A 23,441-nucleotide genomic window follows, 5' to 3' on the forward strand; every position below is an offset into this window, starting at 1 on the left:
ATAAGTAACTGCTTCTCCTCTAGTTCTCTTCACTCCTAACAAGGGATTAATAGTATTGATCCCAGAGCAGGGGAAGTGCTGGTCCATCCTGACTATCTTTCTCAACCATGGCTCCTTGGGCTTGGCAGCTCCAAGGGTCTGTTCAGGCTCTGTTATTGTTGGACAGCTGTAGTCAGGCAGGAAGCCCGGTGAGAACAGAAGACCTTTCCAAAAGTGAAGAGTGTACCAGTTCCTGGGAAGATTTGCATTTTTAAAGGTTAAGACAACCCAGTTTAAACTGGGAAAAATTAAATAAAAGATAATAGTAAAGCTCACAGAAATACCCAAAGGAAAGACCTTCCTCAAATATGAACCTGAGTACGAGAATCTATGTTGGAGGTGACAGAACTTACCACGGGGGCTAGGCAGTGGCACATTTAGTACAGCACATGTTACAGTTTGCAAGGACCCAGTTTCAAGCTCCTGCTCCACACATGTGGAGGGAAACTTCACAAGTGGGGAAGCTATGCTGTAGGTGTCTAAATCTCTCCCCTCCTCCCTCCTGCTGCTCTCTCAATTTCTCTCTGCCTCTATCCAGAAATAAATAAATAAACAAGACCTCACCAATGTTCCCTTAAGTCTCACCTCTCCTGAGCCCTACCCCCACTATGGAAAGATAGAAACAGGCTGGGGGTATGGATCCACCTGCCAACGTCCATGTCCAGCAGAGAAGCAATTACAGAAGCCAGACCTCCCACCTTCTGCTCCCCATAAAGAATTCTGATCCATACTCCTAGAGGGATAAAGAATAGGGAAGCTTCCAATGAAGGGGATGGGACATGAGACTGGTAGTGGGAACTCTATGGAATTGTAACCTTACAATCTTGCCAATCATTATTAAATCACTAATAAAATGAAATAAATAAAATATTAAGAGAAAAAGAAGAGCTTACCATCTCCGTCAAAGACCGGCTGAGTCTCCACTGTGGGCGTCGGCTTGGACCCGTCATCTGAATTGAGGGTTAAAAAGAATCGAAAAGAGACTACCATTATTGAGGTAAATACTATCTACTCTCCAGCACTGTTGAATGGTTGGGGTTTGCACATGGCCCGGCCAAGTCCCAATGAAAAGGCCAAAGAGAAAGAAAGGAGAGGGGAGTAAAGAGGAGAATAAGGAAACAAAAGAACGATACCAGCAATCAGGTAAGTCCAGATGTGTGGTCACACCCCACAGGAGGGTAAAAGGGACCTAGGTGGTTATGACTCTGGAGGACCCTTCTTGATTAGTCTGAATATGCAGCATAACTCTGGTCCCCCCTTGGTCTTGGTCTGCCCCACTGGGAAACTGGGCGGGTTGTCCCCTGCACTCCGGTGTTTTGACCAGGCATGTTAGGATACGGGTGGCATACTTGTGGCATCAAATTTTGGCATCCCCCAGTTCCTTCCAGCCCTTTCATGAAAGATACCAGCACTGTATCTTTCTAGAAGCACTCATTGAATAGCTTCAGGAAGATAAGAGACTTATGCTGCTCCCTCCCAAACTCCTACCTATTTCTCCATCCTCATCTAAAATGGATGAGAAGGCAGGAAGGACCATTCTCTCACCAGCACGCTGAACTGAAAAGAATCAGGAATCTTTAGAACACTTTGAACTGTGAGACAGCATGCATTCCACTTCTCAGTAAGGGGCGAGGACAAACAAGATGGGAGAGGACATGGGGAGTTCCACTGTGACCTTGCATAAAAACTGATAATATAGAAGGTGAGACTCAGAGCGCCTAGTAACAAAGTTTATCATCCTCATGGTGTTGGTGGCTCTCTCTGTGAGCCTGGTCACAGACCATTCAAGAGTGTGTGTATATGCTTCATTTCCTTTCTGACTGACTCAGTTATTTCATCAGGATGCCCCAATTCTTAACCAACCAGCCAGGCTTTTATACCTTCCTTCAGTCCCAACCATACGAGCATTTTTAGACATTTTCTTTTCCCCACTTATCTACTTAACAAAATTTCAGTAACGACGATAGTGTGTCATCCTCTTACGTGCTGTATGTGTATCTACACTTCACATGTAAAAAGAACAAAGACTTCTCTGCCCCTAAGGGCCAAGTTTTACTTCCTTTATCAAAGTTGGGAGCAGGTTATCTCCACCTCCCTTGAGAAAACAGAATTTAGAAATCTCTCTGTTTTTAGCTGGGGATATGGATCCACCTGCCAACAGCAAAGTCCAGTAGAGAAGCCATTACAGAAGCCAGAACTCCCACCTTCTGCACCCCAGAAAGAAGTTTGACCCATACTCCCAGTGGGGGAGAAATGACAGGGGTAAGATGACCAGGGGCCTCTGAACCCCAACTCTGGAGAGAGAAGAGAAAAGGGAGGGACCTTTGGGTGTAATAATAGGTATAGGTGTGACTTGGAAAGGAAGAGAAGATGGGACCATAGGAAAAAAAGAGGAGGTAAATATATACAAATATAGACAGACAGCTGTAGAAATAATAGTAACTCTCTCTGTTTTCTCCCCTGATGGGGAAGGGAAGATCTGTAATCTCAGACAGTTTGATAATTATACCATCCCTAGAGATGTGAGGATAACTATACCATGCCCCCCGAGACCCCCTAGAGAACTTTTAGACTGGAGCACTCTATTCTTCAAGCATTAACTTTTTATGGAAAATACCAACACTTAGATGGTCTGCACAACATCAGTCAGACTATCAATAATAACACCTTGGGGCCATTTAGGGATACCAGAGCCTTTGTGACTTTCCTGCATTTTGGGGGTGGGGGACGAGTGTGAGAGAGAAAGAACACATAGTCCTGATTCCTTTCTTGTGCCAAAAATGCACCCTTAGGATCTTACGAGTCAATAGCTATATCGCACTATTCTTTTTTTTTTTCTTAATTTCTTTATTGGGGAATTAATGTTTTACATTCGACAGTAAATTCAATAGTTTGTACATGCATAACATTTCTTAGTTTTCCACATAACAATACAACCCCCACTAGGTCCTCTGAAGGATCTGTATTTCCCCCCACCCACCCACCCACCCCAGAGTCTTTTACTTTGGTGCAATATACCAACTCCAGTTCAGGTTCTACTTGTGTTTTCTCTTCTGATCTTGTTTTTCAGCTTCTGCCTGAGAGTGAGATCATCCCATATTCATCCTTCTGTTTCTGACTATTCTTGCTATAGGCTGAGGGTAGCTACTCAGCAGTGGTGTGGCACCTGGCTCTGCTATTAGTCTCATGTACTGACACCAAGACCCAGTTCCTACAGCGTCCAAAGCCATCCTGAATCATCTGACAAACACCCCCAAGGAACAAGATGTGTAAGGAAGACAGGAACAGCCATTCTGGCTATCTGATTTGCTTCAGATTGGCATCAGGAGTAGGTATCTTTGGATGTCAAACTGTGCAGTTTGATCTAAAAGTCACTGAGGGAGGATAAATACAGAGCAGAGCTGCACAATGTCATCTTTTAAAACAGCATCACTTCTCTAGACTCTATTAACACCTCTCTCTATTGAATTCAGCGAGCCACTGAAGTCTTTTGGCAGCTGCAAAGCACATTTGTTTGTTCCTGCCGGATGTGGGGTTCACAGTCTAAGTAGTCCAGTGCATAGTTTCTCCTCATGAGGGGCTTTATTTCAGGAGTCTTTAGGGGGAAATCTGACATCCCCAGAGGGACAACAGTGAGACTATGTGAAAAATGCAATATTTTAACATTCACTTAGAATCCTCCCATGTTTCAACTCCTCCGTTACAACTCTCATTCTATTTATTTCTCCCCTCAACCAGATGAGACCCAGGGACTGCCCATCTGGTTCAGTGATCAACAAAAATAAAAGGCGGAGGACCTCCAGGGCTGCTCAGATGCAGACCCAGAAGCCCATCGAGCGTGAAGCCACGTGCAGGGGGTGAATCTTCCTGCAGGGCCAGGTCACCGAGGGTGAAGAAACACAGCTGCACTGCCACAATGGAGGTGCTCGATGGAAAGCTTTATGAAGTGAGAAAAGACAAGGTGCCCCATACCAGCAGAGCTACCTGTGAAATCCAGCGTGCCCAAAGACGGGAGGCCGAGCCAAAGCCAACAGGACCCTGTGGCCATCGTCTCCGGGCACCTGGGCACCTGGCTGCCACCCCAGCAAACAAGCACACCCTTCTACCAACATAGGCCCCAGGCCGGGGTCCAAGGTCCACAGCAGTTCTGCTTTCCGGCAAACCTTGGGGTGACACCAGGCCCCACACTGGGCTCCAGGGAGAGAGTTAAGCACCATATGTTCCCCCCACCCCCAGTTCCAGTCAAGGTCACACTCCAGATCCTAGCATCACATCTAATAGGTTGGGTAACCTTATAAATGCCTTCTTTTTTTTTTTCTTTCTTTCTTTCTTTCTTTCTTTCTTTCTTTCTTTCTTTCTTTCTTTCTTTCTTTCCCTTCCTTCCTTCCTTCCCTCCTTCCTTTCTTTCTTCCTTTCCTTTTTTTAAAGTATTTTATTTGTTTATTTTCTATTTTTGAAAGCGATGCAGAGAAAGACACAGAGAGAAACACCAGAGCACTGCTCAGCTCTGGTTTAAGGTGGTGTGGGGATTGAACCTGGGACTTTAGAGCCTCAGGCATGAGAATCTCTTTGCATAACCATTATGCTACCTATCCCCACCCCCTTCCTTTTCTTTCATTGGGCCATGATAATTTCTAGAAAGAAAGATGCCCAACTCCCCCATTTCAGGATACTATGTAAGAGGCTTATGTATATATCAACAGCACTGAGTCATATATACAAATATTCATTGCCAAATTATTCTTAGTAGTCTCAAATCATAAAGCAATATGAATGTGGTCAACGAATGTCAAGCAAATAAATAAATTGTGCTCTATCCACATCATGGAATATTATTCTACAATTAAAAGGAATGAGTTACTAGTATCTGTGACAAGATAAATAAACCTCAGGAGAGTGTGCTCCGGAAGTCACTATAAACGCTACTTAGTGTAAGATCCCAGCTGTATGTAACAGAAGTGAACCTATAGAGACAGGCGGCAGATCTGTGGTTGCCTGGGGCTGGGGGTGGGGTGGGGTGAAGCTGCAGATGGGGGCAAGGTTTAATTCCTGGGCTGCAGGCTTGTTTCCTGACAGTGGTCAGGCAACTCAACAAATGTAGCCAATTGGCGTTGTCGGCATAGTTCACCTGAGAGGGTGCCTGCTTTGCTGTAGGTGTGAGCCTGGGTTGATTCCCTCCCTCTGTCTTTCTCCCTCACTCTATCTGAAAAAATTGGCACTGAGTAGTGAAGACCCAGTGATAACAAAAAAAGAGATGAATAAATTGAACTGTCCATTGATCATGGGTAAATATTATAATGCACAATTATATTTTAATAAAGCTGAAACAAAATTTTGCTTAAAAAAATAAATGGGAGTAGTGCCAAAATTGTCACAGTAGTAACAGACCATTTGAACAATTCTTACTTTAGGGAAAGATGTCCATGCATTAAAAATAGATTTGAGAATGGGGAAGCTTCCAGTGGAGGGGAAGGGACATGGCATGCTGGTGGTGGGAATAGTGTGACTTGTGCCCCTTTAATCCCACAAGCTTGCCGGTCATTATTAAATCACTAATAATAATAATAATAATAATAAGAAGAAGAAGCTGAAAAATAAGAAAACACAAAGCAGAACCTAGACTGTGTTTGTTGTATTACACCAAAGTAAAAGACTCTGGGGTGGGGGGGAGAGGGTTCAGGTCCTGGAACATAATGGCAGAAGAGGACCTAGTGGGGGTGGAATTGTTACATGGAAAATTGAGAGATGTTACACATGTACAAACTACTGTATTTTACTGTTGACTGTAAACCATGAATCCCCTGATAAATGGAGATTTAATGGTGGACATTTTCTAATCAACAACAAAAACAAAAATAGATTTGCGAGGTTTGCATGGTGGTGCACATGGGTCAGTGTGCACACTACCATGAGAGAGGGCCTGGGTTCAAACTCTCACTCCCCATCTGCAAAGGAAAGCTTCATGAGTGGCGAAGAAGGTCTGCAAGTCTCCTTCTAATCTTCCCCTCCTCTCTCAATTTCTCTCTGTCCTATCAAATGAAGGAAGAGGAGGAAGAGAAGGAAAGATGGCCACCAGGAGTGGCACTTCCATCATGCAGGCACCAAACCCCAACCCTGGTGGCAGTTAAAAGAAAAGAAAGAAAGAAAAGAGAAGCGAGATAAAGGAAGGAAGGGGAAAAAAAAAAAGAAAGAGAGAAAGGAATGAAGGAAGTTATTTTCAGATAGCTGGGAGTCATTTCAGTCCCCAATGACACTGTTCAACAAGTGCGTCTCTGCAAGTCTCTCCCTACTTGCCCTTCCCCCTCAATTTCTCTGTCATGTCAAATAAAATAAAAACATATTTTAATATTACTTTTAGTTTACACAAGTATACATGGTGAGCTGATACTTGTTGCTTATTCTTTTGGACATTATGTAATAGGGCTTTAATTTCCTTTTTTAAAAAAAAATATTTTATTTTTTGAGAGAGAAAAACACCAGAGCACTGCTCAGTTCTGGCTTATGGTGGTGCAGGGAATTGAACCTGGGACTTCAGAGCCTCAGGCATGAGAGTCTCTTTGCATAATCATTATGCTATCTACCCCACCTGCTTTAATTTTCTTTAAATCCATAATATGGTTCACAGCAAGGAGAATAGGATAGAACACTGGAAAAAGTCAACTCATAGACCGTTGCTTTTCTTACCAGGGGAAGAAGAAAAAAAAAAGTAATTTTAGAAGCATAAAAATAAATAAAGACGGGTTAAGCACAGGTGGCACAAAGCAAGGACCGGTGAAAGGATCCTGTTTCGAGCCCCCGGCTCCCCACCTGCAGGGGAGTCACTTCACAAGCGGTGAAGCAGGTCTGCAGGTGTCTGTCTTTCTCTCCCCCCTCTGTCTTCCCCGCCTCTCTCCATTTCTCTCTGTCCTACCCAACAATGACGACATCAATCATAATTACAACAATAAAGCAACAAGGGCAACAAGAGGGAATAAATAAATAAATATTTTTTAAAAAGAAAGGAAGGAAGGAAGGAAGGGAGGAAGGAAGGAAGGAAGGAAGGAAGAAAGGAAGAAAGAAAGAAAGGAAGAAAGAACTTTGTTCTGGTCCCCCCAGAAAGGGAGAAATGTTAGGGGAAGATCATCAGATGGCTCTGAACTCTAAGTCTATCAATACCTAGAGAGAAAAGAGGAAAAAAGGAAGGACATTTGGAAATAACAATAGATGTAGGTGTGACTTAGAAAGAAGATAGGAACATAGAAAAATCAGGCAAAGATGTATAAATATAATTACAGGAATAACAGTCAGCCCATATCTGTGACCTTGGGGAACTACTACCGTCTTCAATGGAGGGGATGGGGACACAGAACACAGGTGGTGGGAGAGATGTGGAATTATATCCCTGTGATCTTATAATTTTGTAAATAACTAATAAAATAAAAATAAGAATTCTAGCATCCAGGTCATGGCATACCCAGTTGAGCCCAGATGTCACCAAGCACACGAAGGACCTTTATTCAAGCATCTGGTTCCCACCTACAGGGGGTAAGCTTCATGAGCGGTGAGGAAGAGCTGTAGGTGTCTCTCCTATCTCCTTCTCCATCTCCTCTTCCCCTTCAATTTCTCTCTGTGCCACCAAGTAAATGAATAAATAATAAAAATTCTTTAAGAAATTCTAATGAGAGAGATTTTCCAGGATGATGCCAAAATCAAACACAATAGTATCAAATTTTACAGTGCTCAAAGTTTCTGGCAGGTGACTCTCTATTCTTTCTACCAGCTAGAACAGAGGAAGTCACCAAGTCAATAAAGAGAGACTGAGTCTTAGCACAAGACTACAGACAGACTATGACCCACATAGTCAACGACTGCCACCTCTCCAGATTCAAAGGAGGTCTCGAAACTTTACATCAGGCTCAACCTGACGCTGTTGACTGGCTACGGAAGAAGGGCAAACGCTAGAAGAAGAAGAAGCACAAGAAAGGGATTTGCTCAAGGTTCCATATGCAGTGAACACTTTGGGAAACCATCCAGACACAGAGCTATGGTGTTTGGCCTTTCAAGATGCCCCCGCCCCCAGCCTCCAGCCATGCCTTGTCTTTGCAGGTGCAGTTCCAGAAAATCACAGCCCCCTGCATGAGCTCTGTGAGCCTGGACAGACAGTGGGTTTGTGTGACAGAGGAATTCCTTGCCCTTCGAGAAGGCCTGGCCCACGCACAGACAGCTGGAAGTCATTTCGACCCCCGATGACACTGTTCAAAGCCTCCTCTGTTTGGCTTTTTGATTCCTGATTGACATTCACTGACGAGTGGAGATAAATGCTTAGCTGAGGACAATGCTGATCGGCTCAAACTATTCTCGGGGAAAGACTTTTCAGAATAACAAACAAAACAAAACAAAAACCCCAAAACATTGGTGTGCTTAAGGGACTGAATAGAGCCCGAGAGGTCCATGGAGGCAGGGCTGGGCCTTTGAAGGGCCTGGCAAGTCCATTGAGGAGTTAATTGTTTGGGTGTACAATGAGTTTATTCTGACCACATACAAAGAGCTTTCTCTTCCAGGTCCTTCAAAAGCACATGTGTCAAAGGGGCCAAAGTAGGAATCTGTATTAATGGCATCTCTTGGGGTCTCAGAGAATGAGGAGCCTTGGCGAATGAGGGGAAAAGAAACCACCAGCCCTCCCCCCCGCCATCCTGAGATTCTGAGGGACTTTCAAGAACCCAAGTCCTCTTCAGTTCCTGGGCTCTACCCAAGACACGTCCGTCACTGGTCACCCTTCCTCTCGTGTTCTCTTGGGCTGTCACTGGCCTTGTCTTACAAAGACATGGAGTTAGTCTTCAGTCCAGGAGAAGTGCTGGACGGTGCCAGAGCTGCACTGTTCCCTTCAGCATGTGACTCAAAGGTACAGTGAAAAAGTCAAGGAGAGTCACAATATTTGTTTCGGACAACTAAGAGAAGCAAGGGTTGAAAATTCCTAAAGGGTTTTTGAAGGGAGTAAAACACTTAAAATATTAGGCTCGAGAGACAGCTCACTGGGCTTGAGTGATAGTGAACACACACACCTGCTTGTGAATAGCTCCTTAAGCATCTGGCCTGACTGGAACCAGATGGACAACAGAATATGATTCTATTTCAACATTTCCCATGATGCCCTTTGGAAATGTCCTATGGCTGCCCTGGCTCTGATCTTGGAGAACAGGAGCTGGCTGGGCACTTGATGCAGCGCCAGTTAGAGCCCCAGCACCACCTGGTAATGCCGTGACAGCAGGGGAAGCTCTGGTGCTGTGGTGTTTCTCCCTCTCATTCTCTCTACCTGAGTGAAAAAGTCGCCTGTGAGGAGTGGGGTTATACAAGTATGAGTAGAACACACATTTTGCTGTACAGGAAGCCCTGGGTCTGAGCTCCAACACTACACGGTCGTCACTAGGAGAGTTCTGTGGATGGTGGTGTTTCGGTCTCTCTGCTCAGTTTCTCCCTCTTTCTCAAAAAAGAAAATATGAAAACCTAGCAAGGAGGCCAGTCAGTGGTGTTAAGTATGTGCAAGTCTTGGGTTTATTCTCCAGCAAAGCACTAAAATAATAATAATAATAATAATAATAATAATAAAAGATAAATCAGGTAAAGCGGTTTTTTTCAGACTTTCTTTTTAAAATATTTTAATTTATTTTATTGTAATGAGAGAGACAGAGAAAGAGATACAGAGAGAAAAGCACAGAGAGAAAGACCAGAGCACTGATCGTCTCTGGTTTATAATAGAGCTGGGGATTGAACCTGGGACCTTGGAGCCTCAGGCATGACAGTTTTTTGCATAATCATTATGCTGTCTTCCCCCTCCCCCAGATTTTCTTTTTCTTTCCTTTTTACTATATTTTATTTTGCCTCCAGAGTTATTGCTGGGGCTCGGTGCCTGCACTATGAATCTATTGCTCCCAGAGGCCATTTTTCCCTTTTGTTGCCCTTGTTGTTTATCATTGTTGTTATTATTGTCATTGTTGCTGCATAGAACAGAGAGAAATGGAGAGAGGAGGGGAAGACAGAGAGGGAGAGAAAGACAGACACCTGCAGACCTGCTTCACCGCCTGTGAAGCGACTCCCCTGCAGGTGGGGAGGTGGAGGCTCAAACCAGGATCCTTACGCCGGTCCTTGTGCTTTGTGCCACATGTGCTTAACCCACTGCGCCACCGCCCAGCCCTGCAGACTTTCTTTTTAAAAAACGTTTTTGTTGTTCTAGCTCCAGTGCTCTTTCCCAAGAATTTTATTTTATTTTATTTTTACCACTAGGATGATTGCTGGGGCTCGATGCCAGCATTACAAATCCACCACTCCCAGTGGCTATTTTTTCTTTTTCTATTATTACCATTATTATTGTTGTTGTTAGCCTCAAGGGTATTGCTGGGGCTTGGTGTCAGCACTACAAATCCATTGCTCCTGGTGGCCTTTTTTTTTTACTGGATAGGACAGGGAGAAATTGAAAGAGGAGGGGGGAGGTAGAGAGAGGAAGAGATAGATAGACACCTGCAACCTGTTCCACCACCCGTGAAGTGACCCTCCTGCATGTGGAGAGCTAGTGGTACTAACTGGGGTCCTTGTGCTTCATACTATGTGCGCTTAATCCTGTGCACCGCCACCTGGATCCCTTTCTTTTAATTTTATTTGATAGGATAGGACAGCAACAAATCGAGAGTGGAGGAGATGATAGATAGATACATAGATAGACAGATAGATAGATAGATAGATAGATGATAGATAGATAGGTAGATAGGTAGGTAGATAGATAGACAGACAGACAAACACCAGCAGACTGGTTTCACTGATCATGAAGCATCCCCCCTGTAGATGGGGAGTGGTGACTTGAACCTGGGTCCTTGCACACGGTAATGTCTGTGCTCAACCAGGTGCATTACCAGCCAGCCCCTCCCATGAATTCTAGAAGAAGCAGTCGTTGAAGCTCAGCTTTCCTCCAGCAGACCTGAAATCAGCACAGCTGGACCAAGGAGGAACCACCCTCAGCCTGTCTCACAGAAGCCTTGTGGTGCTCAGAGCTGGAGACCTGGGCACTCCCATTGTCACAACCCTTCTTGCCACCAGGCTGCAGTGTCATGCATGGGACTCAACTCACTCAGTCAGGTAACAGCAAGCAAGTGAGCTCTGAACTCTGAGCAGGCCTTAACGGTATCCATAAGTATCAGGCAAAGGAACTATTCGTAATAGACTAAATCTGGAAGCAACCCAGACAGATGTCCAACAACAGATGAATGGCTGAGAAAGCTATGGTATATGTACTCAGTAGAATAGTACTCAGCTGTCAGTAACGTTGAACTCATCTCCTTTGCCTCATCCCAGAAAGAGCTTGAAGAAGTCATGTTAAGTGAGTTAAGCCAGAATGAGAAAGATGAATATGGGAGGACGTCATTCACAGACAGAACATGGGCAACAAGGGCGGGAAGGGAAACGCAAATAAGACTTGGCCTAAAGGACTCTGGGAAAGGAGGAGGAGAAAGAAGGCTGGATGTGGGGGAGGGGGCTCCTGGTACATGATGGTAGAAAGAGACCCAGTTAGTAGTGAGAGTCTTGCAGACACCTATCACAGGAGATGAGAGATTGTACCCTTGTGTCAACAACTGTATTATAAACCCTCCAAATAAAATGATAAAAAGAGAGGCTGGGTGGTGGCACATAGTACTAAGCAAAAGGACCTGTACAAGAATCTGGGTTCAAGCCCCGGCTCCTCATCTGCAGGGATGCCATCTCACAAGCAGCAAAGCAGGTCTGTAGGGGTCTATCTTTCTCTCTCTCTTTAGCTCCCTTCCTTTCTCAATATTTCTTTGTCCTATGCAAAACCTACTGGCTTTCTCTGAAATGGAAACCCCAAATCTCATCTGCTATATTCTTGCCTTTAGATTCCTGATTATTTAACAATTTTTTCTGCTTTATATCTTAATGCTTTTTCAGCCACTAAGTTACAGATGCTACCATACCACTTGGCAGACGATCTCACCAATGTGTCCTGGAGCCTCACCTCTCCAAAGCCCTAGCCCACCAGGGAAAGAGAGACAGGCTGGGAGTATGGATCAACCTGCCAAAGCCCATGTTCAGCAGAGAAGCAATTACAGAAGCCACAACTTCTCTCTGCATCCCATAATGATCCTGGGTCCATGCTCCCAGAGGGATAAAGAATAGGGAAGTTTTCAATGGATGGGGATTGGATAAACACTTCTGGTGGTGGGAATTGTGTGGGATTGTACCTCTCTTATCCTATGGCCTTCTCAATATTTCCATTTTATAAATAAATTTTTTAAAAACTGGAGAAACATGGCCACTAGGTACAGTGGATTCATAGTGCCAGCCAGCACTACGCCCCAGTGATAACCTTGGAGGCAAAAAAAAAAAAAAGAAAGAAAACATATCGGGGCCAGGTGGTGGCACATCTGGTTGAGCACATGTATTACACTGCGTAAAGACCCAGGTTCGAGCTCCCAGACCCCACCTGCAGGGGGAAAGCTTTGCAAGTGGTGAAGCTGGGCTGCAGGTATCTTTCTGTCTCTCCCCCTCTCGATTTCTGGCTGTCTCTATCCAATAAATAAAGACGATTTAAAAAATTAGAAAACATACCAATGGATCACGTACACCTAACACAGCCTCTTCCCTGGTTGTTCCACAGAGGGGGTGGCCAGGGCTCTATGGAGAATTCATGTGTCTGCCACCACCACCTTGCCGTCCCTGCCATCCCTGCCACTCTGAACCCCACCTCACCCACAGAGGTGTCAGTTTCCCAGTGTAGATCAGCTACTAGGCTCCATTCAAATGCAGCCCACTAGAGTTTGGCCATCCGTTGGCAATGCTGAGATCAACTGTTCCAGCCTCGCCTGAGATGCCGGGAGCAGAGGGAAAAGGTAGCTGGGAATGGATGAAACTTCTGAGCAGAAGGAGCACCAAGTGAACGCAGTGTGCAGAGGCTGCCAGCCTTGCACACCCCGGCCAGGGTGGAGGCACACACAGGCGACGGGCACTTCACCCCGTGAGGACCGCAGCCCTGGTCCCCTTCATCCGGTGTGCCTGCCCAAATCACCCTGACCTCAATGTCCTGAAGGACAGCGCTGCCTCCTCCATCACTGGAATGACAAGGGCTCCAGGTTGGTACCACTTTGAAGACCAGACTCCGTGAGGGAGAAATACCTGCAACTCATACTTTGCTCGGAGCAGTCAGTGGAGGAAAGCAAAGAATGGCTTGATAAATACCAAAGCCCTTGAAACGACTGTAAGCTGAGTTTTTTTTTTCTTGCCTTCTGAAAAAACAAGACTCCCAGACCTTTTACAAATCGGAAGAAAGCAAACTTTAGCTACTGCTTGGCAACTCTGGATGTCCACCTACCATTTGTGGGTGACAAGGTCCTGGGCCCTCAGAAGATCAAAGCTCCGAGAGACTGGGGGCAGGCAGCAGTGTAACCTGGTTAAGCACACACACTACAGTGCGTAAGGACCCAGGTTCTAGCCCTGGTCCCCACCTGCAGGGGGAAACTTCATGAGTGGTGAATCAGGGCTGCAGGTGTCTCTCTGACTCCCTCCCTCTCTCTCTCCCACTCTCTCCTCAATTTCTCTTTCTCTCTAGCCAATAATAAAATAAAATAAAATAAAATGTATGTGACTAAAACAGTCATTCCTTAACTGCTCGTCTATTTGCCTGCATCCCCACACCCCAACAGAGGCTGAGAACTTCCCTTCTGTAGCTCACTCGCAGGTAATGAAGCCCCTGCCTAGTTCCCATCCTCCTGTTTACTTATCCCGGCAGCTCCCCCAAATCACCCATAATCATTAGCGTCACCCCCGAAAGTGCACCTCTTTTTATTTGCTGGGGGGAAGTGTGGGATGTAGTCTCACATTCCTGTGACTTTACCAGGATACTTTTTTCATATCTATATTTGCCTCCAGGGTTATCACTGGGGCTCAGTGCCTGCTCTCTGAATCCACTGCTCCTGGAGGCCATTTTCCCCATTTTTTGTTGTTGCCCTTCTTGTTATTATTATTGTTGTTGGATAGGATAGAGAGAAATTGAGAGAGGAGGGAAGAGAAAGACACTTGCAGACCTACTTCACCACTTGTGAAGCAATCCGCTGCAGGTGGGGAGCCGAGGGCTGGGAAGCAGGGTGCAAGTAGAAATCATGACTTCTCCCTCTCTCCTCTCAATTTTTCTCTGTCTCTCCCAATAATAAATAAAAGATAAAGAAAGAAATAAAGGAAGGAAGAAAAGAAGGAAGGAAGGGAGGAAGGGAGAGAAAAAGAAAGAGAGAGAGAGAGAGAAAGAGAGGCAGAATGCACAAACCATAGCTCTCAAAGTGTGTGTGTTCAGTGGTGAGAGAGTTTCTCCCGGTGCTGCAGCAAATCCTGCAGTGCTGGGGTTCAGATCTGACCACGCGCAAAGTAAGGCAACTGTCCTACCTGCTGAGCTAGCTCCTGGCTCTAACAAGCAACTCTTTTTAGGGTCCTGCTTCAGACAAGCCTTGGTAGGCCAGGAAAAGTCAAATGGGGGGTACATTCATGATTTCTACTTGCACCCTGCTTCCCAGCCTCCTCCCTTCAGACTACTTTCTCTGGCTTATGGTGAAGCAAAGGCTTGAACCCGGGACTTTGGAGCCTCAGGCATGGAAGTCTTTTTTGCCTAACCATCTCTCTGCTTCAGGCTTTCCAGGTGAAATAGGAAATAACATCTCTAGCTTAACTTTCTACAACTCTCAACTAGTTTAGCAGCAGACAGTCAGCACTTAAAGGACTGCTAGGGGCCTCTACCTGCCTCCAGATATATTTCTCGGTAGCATCCATCAGGCACATGTGTTTCCCTCCTCCCCTGCCCCTGCCCCTGCCCCTGCCCCAGACACACACACACACACACACACACACACACACACACACACCCCTCCCTTCTCCCTTCTTTCTTCAAAGGTTGGGAGCAAAGGAGAAGGGGAGGGCAGCCAGCCGGCGAGTGCCCCAGATCAATGGATATTTGAAACGCAAACACATGGCTCAGGACCCACACTGCACGTGTTAATTACCACACATGTGCTCATAAAGGAGTCCGTTAAACACAAGGGGCCCAAAGAACAGAGCGAGGAAAGGACATTCCAAGGGATTAAGTAAATAGTCTGAGGTTCTGACCCTCCTCCCCTCTCAGCACGTGCATCTGGGTAAGATAACAGCACCCCCCCCACACACACACACACACACTTCTTCCCTCAGGCTTCACACCTGTGGACCCCACAACCACGCCACAGCAGCTTGTGCAGGGTCTGATGTCCAGGGCCAAATGGCTATGACCTGCTACTGTCTGGCCTCCCCCCCAGCTCCCTTGCTCCTGCTATCTCTCTGCCCCCCCCCACACCCCAGCACTATTTCTCCCCCTTTCTGTTGGAGGACTCATTCCTGGCTGGAAACCAATAGTCTTCCCATGTTGTACAATACACCTTTCATTCCTACCAAGCCAAGAGAAATGATCTCTCCAAGCCCTGCCTCAGAACCTGAGTAAAAAAAGGCAGGAAGGTGGGGGGGGGGGGCAAAGGCTGGGCTGGCTCCTCCCCCATGACACCCCCAGAGCACCCCTTCCACCCCCAGCCCCACACTAGCTTCCTAACTGAGCAGCTCTCTCCAGGCTTCCAGCTCTAGGTGTAGAAGGACGCCTCCTAGGAGAGTCCACACGGGGACACACGCTGAGACAAGACGCCTTTGTGTCTTCCCACCTGCTGCCCGCCCTCCGGAGCACATTCCATTCTTAAGTGGCAGCTGAAAGGGGGACCTGGGCTGGCCCACACAGGATATTATGCGTGCCCTCTCGCACCCTGTCCCTATTCAAACCCCAGCTTCCTGGACAGGTGCGGCTTCAGGTGGTCCTTCCTACAGGTGGCCCAAACTGCTTCTCACTGGACTGCCCATGGCAGACAAAGAGAAGCAAATCAGAATCTAGCACCAAGATGGAGGGAAGGGGAGAGGGAGAGTAGGGGGAAACTATAATGTAGGAGTGAAGAGGGCTCTGGCATCATCAACACTGCATTCCACACTCAGCCCCCACAGCTACGTACCAAATAGGGCAATGCCTCAGAATCTCATTCCACGAGGAGGGCAAAACCCACCCAGGCATAAGGGGCAACAATAAACCAGGACTTTATCTCTCAGGTGAAACTTTCAGCTCTCCCCTACTGGAGGAACCAGGCTGCCTGGGCATCTGCCAGCTGGATCCAGAACAGCAGACCTCATTCCTGCTGTAACCTGCTACGTGTGCAGAGCCACAGCAGTCAGGAAAGTGCTTCTCGCGACAGTTCAGCAGCCCGGTCCTCACACTGGCCTTGGGGACTTTACTTAGCATCATGGTGCTGGGTGGTGGTACATCGTTTGAGAGCACGTGTCTCCACGCACAAGGACCTGGGTTCAGGCTCAGTCCCTTTGTTGGGGGTCAGCTGATGGTCAGCTTTGCAGGGTTGTCACCTTTTGTTCTACTACCTCAGGACCCCACACCCAGGAAGAACAGCCATTCCCCTGCAAACTGTGGAGGCAACACACAAAAGCAAAGGCAACTGTGTTTCCAGCTCCCCACCCCCTTCAACATTGTACACAGAAACAGTGTTGATTTCAACTCTTTGCACAAGGAAACATTCTTGTCTCTCTCCTCCTTGTCTACCACACAAAGAAGAAGAAGAGGAAGAGGAAGAGGAGGAGAAAGAGAAGGAGAAAAAGGAGGAGGAGGAGAAAAAGAAGAAGAAAGAAGAAAAGAAGAAAAAGAAAGAGGAAGAAGAGGAGGAGGAGGAGGAGGAGGAGGAGGACAAGCACCACCAGAGCACTCATGGATGGCCCCTCCCCTTGTTGAGGGAAGGGCCTGGGAAGGCTCCTGCTCCCTCCTTACACCAGCTTACTCATTTCTGCTCACAGGAAGGTAAGCAGCCCATCAGATGCACTGTTCACAGTGGGTGGTAAAGCAGCACCTGTCTCCTGCTTGAAGGCAGGAAGAATCACCTGGGCCCAGGCTCAGCATCGTGCCTCAGTCTCCTTGTGACTTCATGTGTAGGGTAAGCCTGTCCACACTGCACGCGGGCTCTGCAGAGCAGCAAGTTCCCAAGGCCCAGGTTTAGGGGGGATGTCTCCAACTCAACCAAGTTGTCTTATCTGGGCTTCCCCTGAGAACCCAAAATGGGGAGGGTGTGTGTGTGTGTGTGTGTGTGTGTGTGTTGCCTACACATGAAATCTATCTATGTTTACCAAGCAACTACTAACAGTTCTCTGTGTATGTTGTCCTGGAGGCTAAATGGTGATGAGTTTTAGTACCATTCACATTGAAAAGAAAAAAAAAAAAGTCAGTGCATCTATCCTGAAGACTGAGCTTAACCCTCACACTGGCAAATATTGGGCTGTTGGAAAAGTAGTCACAATGGGCTTTTTCTATGTTTTTCCATGCAAAACACAGAAAAAGTTTGGTGACTTTTCCGGCAACCCTATAGTTCTTAGACAAATGCCCAAGCTGGAGCTAAGTACTTATGTGGTAGGTTCCAGTGAGAAATGAAAATGCAATGAGTTTTGGGGGGGTTTTTTTTGCCCCAAAAGTGTAAAATCTGTGCTGTTACATGTACTGAAATAGGGTTTGGGTGATGGTGTACCTGATCGCGCATGCACATTACAATACACAAGGACCTGAGTTCAAGCTCCTGGCCCCACCTGCAGGGGGGAAGCTTCTCTAGCCAAGAAGCAGGGCTGCCAGTGTCTTCCCATCTCCCTATCTCTGCTTCTCCTCTCAGTTTCTCTCTGTCCTATCAAATAATTCTATAGCCACTGAAATACAAAGTTTTACTCTCTGTTTCATAGTCGCCCTTTTGCTTTATCATGGTGTATTTTACTTTGATATTTCATATCATTCTGGGTAAAGAAAAGAAATAACATCTTCAGCACGATTTCAAATCCCAAACAGAGTGTGTACCACAGAAGTTCCATGTAAGTGAGGCTGCAGTGTGGGCAACAGACAGACAATAAGTGCACAGGCTACTCGAGCTCAGCGGTGAGCTTTGCAGCCCCACCAGATTTTAGTCAGAAAATAACACAAGTCCAAATGCAAAATAACTAAGAATGTCACAACTAATACTTAGTTGCAGCTAGCCTGGTTTTAGTGAAGAAAATCAGTGAGGGGGTGGGGGTGATATTTCTTAAACGCTGGGGGTATGGGTCCACCTGCCAACACCCAGGTCCAGTGGAAAAGCAACTACAGATGCCAGAACTTTTCACCTTCTGCACCCAAAATACTTTTGGTCCATACTCCCAATGGGGGAGAAGTGACAGGGAGAAGATGACCAGAGGGCTCTGAACTCCAACTCTATCAGGACCCAGAGAGAGAAGAGGAAAAAGGGAGGGACATTTGGATGCAGTAACAGATGTAGGTGTGACTTGGAAAGGAAGGGAAGATGGGGACCACAGGAGAAAAAAAAGGGGGGCAAATTTATACAAATATAGACAGTTATAGTGATAATACTTAAGCTGTATCTGTAACCTGAAGAGAACTGCTGTAGCTTACAATGGAGAGATTGGGTATTTAGAACTCTGGTGGTGGGAATGGTGCAGAGTTGTACCTTTGCTATCTTTGCAATCTTGTAAATCAATATTAAATCACACACACACACACCATTTTCAAAGGGGTTTTCAAAGTATGAGGGCCAGAGCAGATTTGGGCATGGCTTCCTTCACTGACTCTCTGGGAAGGTGGCTGGCTAGTTGATTGCTCTCCCAGAAAACCAAGCATCCTAAAATCCCTGGCAACTTTGTTCACCACACCCACTCACATAAATTCTGAGAATCTGGCCCCACTAGTGAAGGAGACTCAACTTACCTCTGGTGCATCTGGGAGGAAACAGAGTAAGAATGGAGATTTTCTGTGGAACATTTTTAGCTTTCACCCAGGCTCCTTCCAACTCGCCTAAGAAGTCCTGCTTGGACTGTCTCTAGAGGCAAACATTTAGATGAAGCATAAAACTCTACTCACCTTTCCTTCCTGAGTTCCCCTGGCTCAGGGGCTTGTCAGTGACTGAACCTTGGGTGAGAAAGGAAACAAAAACACAGACGTTCAGAATGCATGCTGAGTGGTTTCTCTCAGGGTTGGTGCAGCCTGACATTCTGAGCATATGGTTACTAAGTGTGTGTATACCATTGTATACACACCTAGGAACATTCTATATACAGTCGGGACCAGCGTGCATGTGCGAGTGGGGTTTGTTTAATGTCACTGTCACTGATAGCACAGCACAGCTGAGACAGACCAGGATTTCCAGGTTCCCTGGTAACAGTCTTGACAAGATTTCTACAAAACTCTACATCAACACGACCCCCTTGTTGACCGTAGTTGTTCCTGACCCTTGGGGCCTCCACTTTCCATGCCTCCCCCCTTTCACTGCCGCTCAGTGTTCCGAGTCACAGCCAGGGGGCCAGTGGAAAAGAACCTTCTCCTGACTGCAGATGCGGCGACTGACAGCCCTTGCTGCTGGGGCAGGAAACAGGCAATTTTCCATCTGCATTAAGTAGAAAATTGTTGGTCCAATTGTACCAAAATGGTCAAGATAGTTGGAGGCATGGAAACAATTTTCTAAATGCAGCCTGTTCCCCTAGAACGAAGGGGTGTGTGTGTGTGTGTGTGTGTGTGTGTGTGTCTATTTGCCCAACTATTGTGCCCTCCTCTGCTGGAGTGCCCTGTGCCCATGTGCCCTGGCACCTGTCCTCTTCCACCAAATCCAGCCCTGCACACAGCCACTTCATCCACAGAGAGTATCTAGAGAGGCCCCCACCAGCAAAGGAAAAGGAAGAGTCTTATCATGCCTGACCTGTCTCGTAGCCTATCTCTTCCCCATGGACTCATTTGGTGAGAATTCAATTATACCCCCCTCCCCACACACACACACACACACATGAGTTTTTTCAAGTGCACTTGTTTGCTTTAGACAAAACTTTCCAGGTCATCTGCAAGGAGGGCTCCTTCCTGCCCCTCCCTCTGCAACCCCAATTAAGGTTTCTAGTTTCCACATAAACCACAAATCAAGTAAACTTTCTTTGCTGGCCTGCAAGTCTTTGGTTTCCCCCTTGTAGAAACGTTCCTCTCTTTCCACTAATGTGCCCTTTTACATAGCATGGATAGCAGGGGAAGAAAAGGAATGGATTTTATAAAATAAAAAAGTGTGTGTGTGTGTGTGTGTGTGTGTGTGTGTAGGCCTGGGGAAATTTTAGAAAACTTTATACTTTGCATACGTTTAAATTAACAACAACAACAAAAATAAACAAGAAAATAAGTAAAACCTCTAACACAGACATTCAAAAAACTGAAGCAGTTGGTGGGTGAGACAGGTCTTTGTGAGTGGGGGCTGAGCCTCCAAGTGAATTAGGAGAATGACTCCCAAGTCCCGAGTCCTCGTGTGAGCATGTGTGAGTCCACAGCCTGCAACCCCACAGGGACTAACGGAAAGGGCTTCACTGTCGCCGTGGACCAGCCCCATGGGTCACTAGCTAGTGGTTTCCAGCTAAGTCTAATAATTCACACTAGTGGAAAAGTTTCTGGGTCTGAACAACACCAGAGGAAATCTTGATGTCGGGGTTCTGCAGAGCGCTGACCTAGTGTAGTGGCTCTGCACAAGGGCCTTCAAGCCTGGGTTCAAACCTCAGTTTCATCACAAGTCAGAGGTTCACCCCTCTGGTTAAAAAAAAAAGATGGGAGTCAGGCGGTGGCACAGCGGGTTAGGCGCACAGGGTGCGAAGCGCAAGGACCGGCCTAAGGATCCCGGTTCGAGCCCCTGGCTCCCCACCTGCAGGGGAGTCGCTTCACAGATGATGAAGCAGGTCTGCAGGTGTCTGTCTTTCTCTCCCCCTCTGTCTTCCCCTCCTGTCTCCATTTCTCTCTGTCCTATCTAACAATGACAATAATAATAACTACAACAATAAAACAACAAGGGCAATAAAAGAGAAAATAAATAAATAAACAAAATCTTTTTTTTAAAAAAAAAGGTGGGCAGTACACGTGGGTAAGTGCACACATTACAGTGTGCACGGTCCTAGGTTCAAGCCAGCCCCTGGTCCCCACCTGCAGGGGGAAAGCTTCACAAATGGTGAAGTCAGTCTACAGGTGTCTCTCTGTCTCTCTCCCTCTCTACCACCCCTCCTTTCTCAATTTCTCTCAGTCTCTATACAATAATAAATAAATTACATACATACATATATATTGATGTTTCCAACTCTCCAGAGCCCTGCCCCACTAGGGAAAGATAGAAACAGTCTGGGAGTATGGATTGACCTGCCAATGCCCATGTCCAGTGGAGAAGCAATTACAGAAGCCAGACCTCCCATCTTTTCCACCTCATAGTGATTTTGGGTCCATGCTCCCAAAGGGATAAAGAATAGGAAAGCTTTCAATGGGATACAAAACTCTGGTGATGGGAATTGTGTGGAATTGTACTCCTCTTATCGTAGGTTCTTGTCGATCATTATTCAATCAATAAAAAAAAGAATGAAAGAGGAAGTCGAGTGGTAGCACTGCAGGTTAAGCGCAGGTGGCACACAGTGCAAGGGCCAGCAGAAGGATCCTGGTTCAAGCCCCCGGCTCCCCACCTGCAGGGGAGTCGCTTCACAGGCGGTGGAGCAGGTCTGCAGGTGTCTGTCTTTCTCTCCCCCTCTCTGTCTTCCCCTCCTCTCTCCATTTCTCTCTGTCCTAGCCAACAACAACAACATCAATAATGACTACAACAATAAAACAGCAAGGGCAACAAAAGGAAATAAATAAATAAATATTTTTTTTAAAAAAAGAAGAGAAATATTGATGTCAGGGTTCTTTCAGTTCCCCAGACATTGCTGCTGAGCACAGATTTAAGGACCAGTGTTAGGAAAGCTTCCTGTTAACCTTTAGCACATTGTTCAAGGATAGCAAATATATGAATCCATGACAGACATCCCTGATTGATCCCTGCAGCCTTTGATGTTGCCATCTTGAAACTTATCCAATAAGCAACAGCTAAGATTCCTAAGCAGAACACACAAGCTAGAAGCTTGTATATTTCTAGAGTTTTTTTTTCCTCCAGGATTATCCCTGGGGCTCAGTGCCTGCACCATAAATCCACTGCTCCTGGAGGCCATCTTTTTCTGTTGGTTGTTGTTGTTGTATAGGACAAAGGGAAATGGAGAGAGGAGAGGAAGACTGGCGGGAGAGAAAGACAGACACCTGCAGACCTGCTTCATCGCCTGTGAATTGACCCCCTGCAAGTGGAGAGTGGGGGGCACAAACCGGGATCTTTGAATGGATCCTAAGTGTGCTTAACCCTGTGAGCTACCACCTGGCCCCCCACATCCCTAGTTTAAAGAGATCAAAACTCAATCAATAAATGTATGTATAAAAATTGGATCATTAACTGACTACAGAGCAGTCATGGCTGGTAGGACTCCCCTCCCCACACACCTGTACGAGGCCTCACCACCACCTCAGATCTTCCAAGGGTCCCCTCAAAAGACAGAGGAGACCAGACAAGGGAGTCTCTCTCCATATCTTTTCTTTCTTCCCACCCCTCCCTACGGTACCTGAACATACAGGAGTTTTGTTCTGCACAGAAGAGCCACTGATGGGCTTCCCATCTGGGGTGACACACCAGCAGTACCCTGTGTAAGTGTGACATTGCACCTGTTCAAAGGAAGGGAAGAGAACCATGAGTCGTAGATCAGAATGTTAACAGTCACCCCCTCCCCCCGCCTATAGCATCACCAGTGGAGTGGACGAGTAGCTGAGCCCAGTGTCTCTTGCCAAGGGATGAGTTGACCTGGAGGGCACCTTTTCTGTAGGACTTGCGCGCACAACCACAGCAACTTGTGTGTTTTTACTTGTGTGTTTTTACTTGTGTGTTTTAAAAACTGTGTTTTTACTCTGACTTTGAACAACTGAAATACCAACTCAGATATACTCACCGGGCTTTCCATGTGATCATTATTCGCTCCAACTGTTCAGTGTTTGGAATGCCATTCCTAACCCACATACTACTTACTCCGTTGTGAAACAAGTTAACCCAGTTTCCCGACTTCCTCTCTCCCCCTCCTCTTATTCTCCATGCTGAGACTCTCCCAATTCTGAGCTCCATGTTAATAAGCAGCGGGGTCTCTCTAGTCTACTGACCCCTCTAGACTGTGACCTCCCTAAGGCAAGGAACTGCAGTCTGGTTATTTCTATACTCCAAGAGATCTCTAGTATAATGCTTGGTATCTGTAACAGGCAACAAATGAGTTGGAAGAATACATAGATTATTGGATTCCTCAAGTCTCGATCTTCATCAGTTCTAAAAATAAAACATTGATAAGCAGCTGCACCACATTAAATGTAGACCTTAATTACAGGGTGTGTACCCATTTCAAAGATATTAAAGTATGAAAAAAATGTAGCTTTTGGG

General features: G+C 46.3%; 1 protein-coding gene across 6 annotated transcripts in view; it reads right to left on the reverse strand.

The window, feature by feature from the left end:
- SMOC1 (SPARC related modular calcium binding 1) overlaps positions 1 to 23,441 on the reverse strand; it is a 178,763-nt gene that overhangs the window by 43,825 nt on the left and 111,497 nt on the right. For 4 of the 6 annotated variants that reach the window (XM_060175559.1, XM_060175558.1, XM_060175557.1 and 1 more), the window contains exons 4-7: positions 22,585 to 22,684; positions 19,022 to 19,069; positions 1,528 to 1,596; positions 933 to 989 (exon numbers count right to left, since the gene is read on the reverse strand). In XM_060175559.1, the coding sequence (XP_060031542.1) occupies positions 933 to 989; positions 1,528 to 1,596; positions 19,022 to 19,069; positions 22,585 to 22,684 (274 nt within the window). Of the gene's footprint in view, positions 1 to 932; positions 1,023 to 1,527; positions 1,597 to 19,021; positions 19,070 to 22,584; positions 22,685 to 23,441 lie in introns of all 6 variants that reach the window. The other 2 variants (XM_016193496.2, XM_016193494.2) reach the window with 2 other exon arrangements.

Source organism: Erinaceus europaeus, chromosome 16, assembly GCF_950295315.1.
Source record: "Erinaceus europaeus chromosome 16, mEriEur2.1, whole genome shotgun sequence".
Taxonomy (NCBI): Eukaryota; Metazoa; Chordata; class Mammalia; order Eulipotyphla; family Erinaceidae; genus Erinaceus; species Erinaceus europaeus.